The following is a 10,977-nucleotide window of genomic DNA, read 5'->3' on the forward strand; positions in this document are numbered from 1 at the left end:
CCAATCTAGGAATTGAATAATCGGAGCATGGGTGAGTGCATACTTCAACGCATCGAATGCCTGCAAACAGTCAGTAGAAAAATCAAACACTCTATAATTTTCTAACAAAGAACACAGAGGTTTAGCAAGTTTAGAAAAATCTTTTATAAACCGTCGGAAGAACCCTACATGGCCGAGGAAACTTTGGATTCCTTTAACATTAGTTGGTGGTGGTAACCGTTCAATGATGTCAACTTTGGCTTTATCTACCTCCAGTCCTTTCTTTGAAACCCAATGTCCCAATACTATACCTTCTTGTACCAGGAAATGACATTTTTCCCAATTGAGGACTAGGTTGGTTTCCTCACAGCGCTGCAGCACCCGTCGAAGGTTCGATAAACATTCAGTGAAACTGGCTCCAAAAACTGAGAAGTCGTCCATAAAGACTTCTACCACAGATTCAACCAGGTCTAAAAATATAGCCATCATGCATATCTAGAATGTGGCTAGAGCGTTGCACATACCAAAGGGCATCCTCCTGAAGGCTAAAGTTTCATACGGGCAAGTGAATGTTGTTTTTTGTTGATCTTGAGGGGCTATAGTTATCTGGTTGTACCACTGTATCTATCAAGGAAGCAGTAATACTCTTGCCCAACTAGTCTGTTCAGCATTTGATCAATGAATGGCAGCGGAAAATGATCATTCCTGGTAGCTTTGCTGAGTTTCTTGTAGTCCATGCATATTCTCCATCTGGTAATTGTCCGAGTGGGAATTAGCTCATTCTTGGCATTCTCAACCACTGTCATTCCTCCCTTCTTTGGAACGCACTGCAGTGGACTTACCCACTCACTGTCTCATATTGGGTATATAATTCCAGCATCCAGCCACTTTATATGATCTATTTTTTTACAACTTCTTTTATCGCCGGATTGAGCCTTCGCCGCGGTTCTACTGAATTTTTGCAGTTCTCTTCTAAAACAATTTTGTGCATACAGTAACTGGGGCTTATTCCTTCAATATCCGCGATTTTCCATCTGATAGCTTTTTTTGTTCGCTCAATACTACTAGCAACTCATTCTCCTTTTCCGCTGTTAGGTCTGCGGCAATTATAATGTGCAACGTTTCGAATGTTCCAAGGTAAGCATACTTTAGATGCTTCGAGAGGACTTTTAATCCCAGTTCTGGTGGTTCCTCAATAGATGGCTTCAACTGTGTACGTCCTCTAAACCTAAGCTCTCGTGGACTCTTGACCAAGTTCTTGCTAAATTGCTCGCACAGTCCAAATAGATAATTTCTTGGCATATTTCATCAACTTGCTCCAGCATAATATCCACTTCACTGTTCTGCTGCTCCAACATTACCTCTGCACTGAATGATTCCAGGACAGCTTCGTCTAGAGCTCGCTAGACTGCACACTCTTCAACATCAGAAGGGTACTTCGTAGAGTTATAGACAGAAAATTTGATTTCTTGATCCTACACTCTTATCGTTACTTCTCCTTTATGCACATCCATAAGTGCATGCCCCGTGGCCAATAATGGCCTCTCTAGGATGATTGGCACGTCTTCATCTGCATCAAAATCAAGAATAATAAAATCAGCTGGAAATATAAACTTGTCTACTTGTACCAGAACATCCTCGATTTTTCCTTCCGTGTTTGCAATTGAGCGATCTGCCAGCTGTAGTATGACTATCCTTGGTCTCACTTCTCCCATGCTCAGCCTCTTGTATACTAACAGCAGCATTAAATTAATGCTTGCTCCCAGATTGCACAAGGCTTGACTAATCTTATGACCTCCAATGGACACCGAAATTGTAAAGCTTCCTGGATCTTTCATTTTTTCTGGAATCTTACTGGTTAGAATTGTGCTACACTCCTTTGTTAAACATACAGTTTCAAATTCTCCTTGTCTGTGCTTTTTAGTTAAGACATCCTTCAAAAATTTTACGTAAAGTTGGCATTTGTTCGAGTGCCTCCACCAGTGGAATGTTGATATGAATTTGCTTAAGCACCTCCAGGAAGCATTTAAACTGCCCCTATTGATTCTTCTTCTGCAGCCTTTTTGGGTATGGTATTGCAGGTACATATGCTGCAGTATTTGTTGGAGCTTGACGTTGTTCTGGAAGCTGTTGTTTCCCAGGTGACTTTGATGTGGATGCTTTAGCTTTACCTATCTTGTCTGCCCCTTCTGTGTTCTTCTCTTCAGACAATTGTTGCTTTAACTCTGCAGTATGTGTTGGTGTCTCACTGTCTGCCAACTGTTCTGCTTTTGAGTTTTTCTCAGAGTTCACTAATCCATCTGATGTTGTATGTTGCTCTACTTCCTTGAGTGGATCCAATATCACTTCTCGTTCCTCGTTAACGCCTGCTTGTTCATACGCCGATTGTACTGCCCTACCGCTTCTCAACGTTAAGGCCTTGCATTGTTCCTTTCCATCTCATTTTGGCTGCTCAGTATCGCTCGAGTGCTTCTTTTAGTCTGCTTTTTTATTCTGTTGCCAATTGGCCCATTTGTAATTCCATGTTGTGCAAAGATACTGCCAGACTCTGCAGCAATGCAGCTTGGCTTTGAACGTTAGCATCATTCTTTGTCATATATGCCTTGAACATATCTTCGAAACTCCGTGTTTCTGGCTATTTTTGGGTGGTCTGTTGATATTGATTCTGCTCTGAGAATCCTGGAGGGTACTAAGCCTTCTAAGGATACACTTGTGTGTTACTTGACCCAACATTATTGCCCCCTTGGTTTCCTCCCCAACTAAAGTTTGGGTGATTTCTCCAGCTCAGGTTGTATGTGTTCCCATACACATTATTGATGTTTGGTTGCGGGTTGCCTAAATAAAATACTGATGCAAGATTACTTGTGCAGTTTTCAAAATGGTGTTCTCCTTCACAATAAGGACGGAGATTGCTTTGTATAGCAGCTACCTTTGCCTTGGTTGCTATGGCTTCACTCGCGATTGCACTTTTCATAACGATGTCAGCTAGGCGTGAAATCTTTGAGTTCAAATCTGCGACTACATCGTCTGTTACTAACCTTGTGGGGCTTGCTGCTATCAATGCTGATCGAGACTTAGACCATTGATGTTTGTTCCATGAAATCCTTTTTAAAATGTCAAAGGCTTCCGAGTATGGTTTTGATAACAAAGCTCCGTTGGCTGAAGCATCAATTATCAATTGCATCACCTCATTCAATCCATTATAGTAAGTCTCAATTTGTATGCAATGTGATATTCCATGATGAGGGCATTCTTATCCATGATTCACTCAGGGATTCTCCTGGTAGTTGCTGAAAGTTGTTAATTTTGTTTCTAAGTTCAGTATTCTTCGATGGTGGAAAACATTGCATCAAAAAAATTTCTATTAGATCATTCCATAATGTGATCGATTCAGTAGATAAAGAGTCCAACCATGCCCCGACATTGTCCTTTAGAGAGTAGGGGAATAGCTTTAATCCTATAGCTTCCTTACTGGTTCCAGATTCTTTAAATGAATCTGCCACTTGCATGAATTATCTTAAGTGTCTGTGGGGATCTTCTGATGTCAGCCGATAAAATGGTCCCACCGTTTGCAAAATCTTAAACATTGTCCATTTCAGCTCAAATCTGCCCACTTCTATAATTGGATCTGCTATCACAAGATTGAAGTCATAGAAAGCTGGGGCTGCATATGCTCTAATTTCCTGCTCTGTATCATCTGCAAGCAAGACAACATTTAAGGGAGGTACTGGGACTCCAGCTCCAGTCCTAACCCCTTCTATCATTTTCATCTCCTGCTCAGGCCGAATTGGTGCATCTGGGTTCATGCCTCTTTCCTTGCCTTGTATTCGCTGCTCAACCTTTCTCCTTCTCAATGTACGCTCTGGTTCTGGGTCAAAAGCAAATTCAAACGTAGGGAAGTCGTTCATCCACTGCTCAGTTCAGATGAAACACAAGATTGAAAGGCTACTTAGTCACCATGATTCAAAATATCTCCCACATTCAAGTTATAAATCCTAATCCTCAACAACGGCGCCAAAAACTTGTTAGCTTCCTCACAACTAGGGGAGAATTGGTGCAAGTATACACCAAAACAATTCATTGTAGTATAAAAACAGGGTCGTCTCCACAGGGACTACAGAATAAAGAACTGATTTGGGAAGTTTGAATCACACATGAAAAACAAAAGGAAAAAAAAATCAAAGGTCAAATAATTCAGTTTTTAAAACTATCAAAATTAAACAAGCAATGGAAACCAGCTGCTGCAAACTCCCAGCACACCCTAAAGCAGTTGGCAACAAAGACTAGAAACACATGGAAGAAATGAATGATAAGGAAATCGGGGAACGGGGTTTCCTTAGCGCTGCTCTTTTGTTCGAAGGGCTGTCACCGCTCAATACTTCAACTAATGCTGCCCAAATCTCCACGGCTCTTTTCCAAGATACCCTAGATGCAATTTAGTCCAATTCCCACCGTAACTAAAATACTCACAATACACGATCTGTAGGCACTGTATGGTAAACTTCATCCCTAGGTATTCACCCTCCTTTCTAATCAAGGACTAATACAGCTAAAAGAAGCTACTCTACTTAACGAGGGCTCTTCCAAACCTCAGGCAAGAAAACACACTAAGTAAGTAGGCCCACAAGCGTAGTGAGACAAGAATTAAATACACTTCCATTAAACATTCATTGAAGTTGAACAAGACAAACCACGAATAAACAGCAAATGTTGGGACTATCCCTTCCTCGAAGGTGAAGGTTAGTTCATATTAAAATGACAAAAGAAAAAAGCAAAGGGTGAAGCCACATCATATAACTTCCCAACTCCCCTGCATTTTGTAGGGGAGTTTTATTTTAAATTAATATTATTATTATCAATTAATAATAATTAATCATATATATAATTAATTAATCATATTAATTAATTATTAATTTAATTAACAATTATTTAAATATTTAAATATATATATATATATTAATAAATAATTAACATTTAATTATTTATTTCCAAAAATAGAATCATATTCTAAGGCATTTATCTTTAATAAACTATGGTTGTGATGTATATCTTATGCACATTAATTTTAACCTATAGTTTTAATATGAATCTTATTCATATCAATTTTTATTTGAACCTCATTCAAATAATTTCTCTCATAATTAATTATGAATCTTTATCCAAGATTAGTATATATTTATATATAACGTATCAATATACATTATATACATTCCCTTTTATAATTTGAACACTTCAAATTATTTCGTAATTCTTGATCCTCCCCGTGTGAGCTAGTGAGGGGACCTAATAGACCTACAGATCAGAAGCTCCAACGATACGAGATTAATCGGTTAAACTCATTGACCGAGTTAATCAACATTCGTTAACTATAGGTCACTCTACTAAAGACTCGTAGTTGCACTCTTCTCACTGCAAAATATTTTTGTGTCCACAGATATACAACTGTTAATGGCAAGTCAACCCTTCACGAGTACTCGTAACTCAAGTTGGGTCAAATTACCGTTTTACCCCTGAGTTACATCTTGCTCTTTAAATACCACTGTTCCTCTAATGAACAATCCGGTTATGGTCCGACCAATAACCGGAAGTCCCTCTCAGGCCAATGAGAGGGCGGGGCTTTTTATTCAAGTCCCGGAGTCAGAATTTAAGAGAATACTCATCTACTCCCATAATGTTAGGAGTGAATTCCATCTTGTGAAGTTATGTTCCAGCTCCGCACTCGGTCTCGTCCCCAAAATGGTAGGAATGTTGAGTCGGCAACTCGGGCCACTCTCACCCATACAGATCAAAGGACGAGCCCTCACAGGCAGGAGTCCATAACTCACTCAGGATTGATAATGAGTTGCCTAGTCATTCTAAGAAATAACAATCTGATAGTTAACGGTGTTACATCTAAAGATTGGCTATTTCGCGGTCCGGTCTTATACAAACTCATTGTATAGGATACCCCCACTCGCATGTCTCCACACAAACGACCTGGATCGAGTCGTCTGTAACATTTACAAATTGGGTTGTATCCATAGTGTTGCCAGGATAAGGTACCCAACCTTATCCCTATACTATAGACCCTTTAAGTTATTCTCGGAGCATTATCCACTTGTATATTAGGGGTATATCAAATATATACCTAGTATATCAGGGGTACATGATATGTACCAATGACTTCCCTTTGTTATGCCTCATGGACCGATTACAAGATCGAGAGCTAGAAAACTTCAACAAGCTTTGCTAGTTCGTGTCCAAGCGTTCTTGAACTCGACAAGAGAAATAAAGGAAGATGTGCAAAAAGTTGGAACTATGCACTTCAATTTGGTGCAAGTTATGCATTTTTAAGTGTTTTTAAGGCAAGTCAAAGTCAACTTGGTCAAGGTCAAAGTCAGCTCCATCAAAACAATTCGAAGTCAACTCATTCAATTCAAAAACCAAGTCAAACACTCACATCCTTCATTATGGATGAGATTGCAATTTATTTTGTTAAACTCTCCATGTGCTTAACTTTTTCATTCGCTTGTCTTTCCATTTATTAAAGTTATGTCTTTTCATTTGCAAGCCTTTTCATTTCTTGTAAGTTATGTCTTTTCATTTACGAATCTTTTTATTTCTTGTAAGTTACAAGTCTTTTCATTTGCTTAAGACTTTTCATTTGGCTTGCTAGGATGGCTATATAATAGCCTTGAGATGTCTTGTTGTAAACACAATTTGAAGTTTAATGAAAAGTGAGTTTTCTCATTAGCTTGGTTGAGAGCTTTATCTCCCATATCTTGTGCAATTTCTTGTGTCTCTAGAAATTGCATATTATGATAATTCAAGTGGTGTTGAACATACCTCTTGTGGAGTGATTCGAATCACTAGTTTAGAAACGAGTTTTCTCTACTCTTGATATTGATCATCAAGGTAACCCGTTCTTAAACTTTTCCTTGGTTTGATTCCATACTTGTTTTTTTGGATTTTTGGGATTGAGTTCTATGGGTCTTGTTTGTTAGCAAGGTTCTTAGATCCAACTATCAAGGGTTTCTTAACAATATATCAAATATATACCCAATATATCAAATATACACCCAATAGATATATCGTCCCGGTTACATGATAATAACTTTGGATGTTTAGTTTATTGGATTTTGCACAATGTAATGCTATGAATTCAACAACAAATTGATTGAATAAAACTTTATTGAATATACATTTGTTTTTACATAAATACAAACTACGAGTTTAAGGCAATACACTTAATACTTATGACCCAAATGGGCAAAGTCTAAGGGTTAGGTTCAAAACCATTTTCAAACTAAGACCATCTAAAGTTCAAAATTAGGCCTATGGCCCAAACAAGGCCCAAGTCAGTTTGATCCAAGACCACTAAAACGTAGACCCACCAAAATTCATGAAAAACTCTATAAATAAAAGCTACCCTAGAAACTACCATTCACTTCAAGAGGTTTAGAAAAGTCAAATAATTCAGAGAATACTCTTAAACAAATTAACAACTCCCTAAGACCACAAAACTAGAAGATTTTGAAGATCGTAAGAATCTAAAAACGAAGATAGAAGTTCATGGTTCAAGGTTTAGATACCCATGGATAATAGATGTCATATAATAAGATGTCTAGGAATCATTATAACTATATTTGGTTGTGTATGAGAATGTTATTAGAAGTTCATGTGAATGAATCATATTAATTATATATTTGTTAGGTAAGATTACTCCTAAAAATTGTAAATCATTAATTAATAACTAATCACAATTAACTCCCAACAATTAATAACTAATAAATTTACACAACTTAACTTAAACTAATATATTAATTTAAGTAATATGACTCAATTAAGTTATTATTTTCAAATAAATCTATTAATTAATTCCATTATCTATAGGTTATAATATATATATATATATATCCTATTATCAATTAATCTAAAAAAAAATATGATTTAACTAACTATAATGAGAAGAAACTGGTAATTATTTTTAATAATTATTCAATTGCAATTGATAAATTTACATTAAAAATTAAAAGTGAGTAATGTAGTAAAAAAAAAACTAATTGATTTTAAGTAATTAATTATTACCATTTAAGTCAGATTATTAAATTAATTAGAAGTAATATAATTTTAAATATGTTAATTAATTTATTTTTACTTTTTGTTCAATTCTGATGCGTTAATATCAGTTAACTAATTAATTTAAGTTTAATCAATAAAAAAATTATAAGAATGACATTAAACTCATTTCAATTAACCCTTGGCATAAAACAAGCCCTTTGTTTATCAGTCCAGTTTCACCAAGTGTATCTTGAATATGATTGTTGGCTGCTGATATTTTGGGGATGAAAGGCCTATTTGAGGAAACCTCCTTTCAACACGTGCGATGGAAGCTCAATACTAGCAAAAACTACCATCAAATCTCAGCATAGTATTGTATGGAAATCAAATTTTCGTTTGTTGGTCCTTAATAATCACGGCATTAGTCATCAATTGTAGCCAAAGTGGCTTGCTTCTCTTAATTCAAATACAATTATTTTTCAAAAAAAAAAACCATTTCAATTAATTAATTACATTTATTAGATAATATTAATTAATTAAAGTATAATTAATAAATTAATTATAAGTAATATGATTTTATTAGTTGAGATTATTAAATGCAGTTAATTAATGTTACCCTTGGAAATGGGTGCGGATAGAGATTACCTTAGAGAGACTAATAAAAGAAGTCCAAGAAAGATGCATGTCTATGCCAACCATGAAAATCGAAACAAGGACATCCTTTATCCATTCCCATTCCCACCCACAAACTACAAACCAAACGACCCATAAAGACTAAAGTCTTTGAAGACTTTGAAGATGAAGGACTCTTTGACGATAAGGATTAGTACATAGATGGTCTATTTAGAAATCATAATTACTAACGAGTGAAAAGTATAGAATTTACACTTTTGTCCTGAAACAACTCTAATTAAGATGGTACCCATCACACAAATTACTAGTATATACCTTTAAGAATCTATTTCAATATTAAATCTAGAATTGGTAAATTGGGAGGTCAAATCCCTTAAAATGTGCTTAATTATACTTTCTAAAAAAAATTCCCAAAATCCAAAAAAACCATCCATTTTTGAAACCCACCCCTTTCTTCTTCCTCCGACCGTCTGTTTTTCTTTTCTTCCTCCGACCGTCCATTTTTCTTCCTCCTACTGTATGTTCTTCTTCTCCGATAGTCTGTCGTTGTCTGCCTTCATCTCCGACCGACTCCATTTTTCTCTGTCGCAAGAGTATTTGATCTGCATTTATCCCGTTCGAAAGGAGATTTACGTCCGTTCTTCTTCTTCGATTGTTTCTGCTTGCCTTCGTCTCCAGCCAACGTCTGTTTGCCTTCATCTCTGGCCGCCTCCATTTTTCTCCGTCGCTAGAGTAGTTCGTCTCCGTTTATCCCGATCGAAAGGTTTGCATTTCAACGGTTGTTTTCAATTTATGATTTCGTGTGAAATATTGTATATATGAGGATATATATTATAGTGAGTTTGATTAGGATATATCTTATAACTCAACTTGTATATATGCAGATATATATTGATAGTGATTTAAAACTATTATTATGGTGGACCTTACTACCTAAAATATTAGTTTTTTGTTACACGCTTTCTGTTGCCCTTATCTAATATTTTTTATTGAGACTTCAAAGGAAGAATATGCTGCGATTTTTTAAGAAGAAAGATCCTTGGCCGTCTAATGAGACTTCAAATTGTTTATTAAACCTTTATCTCTTGAACGTTGAGCACCAGTGTGGGAAAATAGACAATTAGGGGATCTTCTCTGGAGCTTTTCAATGTGTTTAATTCTGATAAAAGTATTTTATTTTTTTTGGTAGGGGTCCTTCCATATGGCTTCAAATGTGAGAGAAGAGTGTGTAGTGGGTAATGAAGATATATTTTATAAGAGATTTTGTAGAAAAGTGTCCCCCTGGCTCCAACTTCAGTAGACAGAATCAGCTGCAAATTTGAAGCTGAAGATGGATAGATGAAGAGTTAGGTTCCATCTATCTTGTTCTTCATTCCAAAGATCTTTAACCACAACCATTTTCTCCAAAGTTAAGTCATATAACAACGAGTACTTTCTGTACAAATGCTTGTGGTGTATTTTTCTTGCGTAAAGGTCCATGGTTGATTATGGTCCCTATTTACCTAAACTTTCATGAAAATGTCTTATGATACCTATCTAGTTCTAAGTATTAACTAGTATGAATTAGAGCAATAACTAAAGGAGAAAGTTGTAAGATATCAAAGTTTATATGAGATTTAGATTATATCTCAAAAAGTTTAGTCTATGTTATACTGAATATATTTTATATTCAATATGTTATAGTCACTACTCTGTCTTATAGAATTTCATGGATATAATGATTGAAATTCAGCTAGGATTGTTTGTACTCTTTTCACATCTATGTAATACGGAATATATTTTATATTCAATATTTTATACTTACTAGTCTTATAGAATTTCATGGATATAGTGATTGAAATTAAGCTAGGATTATTTGTACTGAAATGAGCATTTAGTATTTTCCATTTTTTATGTAGATATATATTATTTGGATTATATTAAAATGGTCAAGTGCAAAGGTCTACCAAAATAGAAGGAAAGAAGAAGAAGTAATAGGTTACTTAACCAATCTTGCAGCAAGTCGAACAAAGACCCTGTATATGTTAATCTTAGCTCATAGGTATACAATACTTTCATTGTATTATTTTGAAGATTTTGTTATAAATACATTGTACTTTTTCAATCGGTGTGCTCTTAGGAGAGCGTTGAGGAAGAAACAAAAGAAAAGGATGCTCAGATACTGAAGCCCTCCTTTTACAAAAATTTGTTCGGTAATATGCCACGTTATAAGAAGTACTCGTCAATAGTCATTTTACGAGAACAAGACGAAAAAGTTGAGATTGAAGTTACTAAATGCGAACCTATAGTTGAGTTTCCAAATGAAGATGGAGTCGTTGGAACTCA

General features: G+C 35.7%; 1 protein-coding gene across 1 annotated transcript; it reads right to left on the bottom strand.

Moving 5' to 3' along the window:
* Positions 1–1,454: 1,454 nt before the first annotated feature.
* LOC148211913 (uncharacterized) lies at positions 1,455–1,817 on the bottom strand. The gene has a single exon (XM_088122950.1). The coding sequence runs from the start codon at positions 1,815–1,817 to the stop codon at positions 1,455–1,457; it is 363 nt and encodes a 120-aa protein (XP_087979076.1).
* Between the last annotated feature and the right edge of the window lie 9,160 nt (positions 1,818–10,977).

Source organism: Momordica charantia, assembly GCF_013281855.1.
Source record: "Momordica charantia cultivar OHB3-1 chromosome 4 unlocalized genomic scaffold, Mcharantia_2.0 BLBB01000004.1, whole genome shotgun sequence".
NCBI classification, from domain to species: domain Eukaryota; kingdom Viridiplantae; phylum Streptophyta; class Magnoliopsida; order Cucurbitales; family Cucurbitaceae; genus Momordica; species Momordica charantia.

Excerpts from the sequence above, each read along its gene's own strand:
- LOC148211913 (XM_088122950.1), bottom strand. The coding sequence starts at position 1,817 with ATGAAAGATCCAGGAAGCTTTACAATTTCGGTGTCCATTGGAGGTCAT.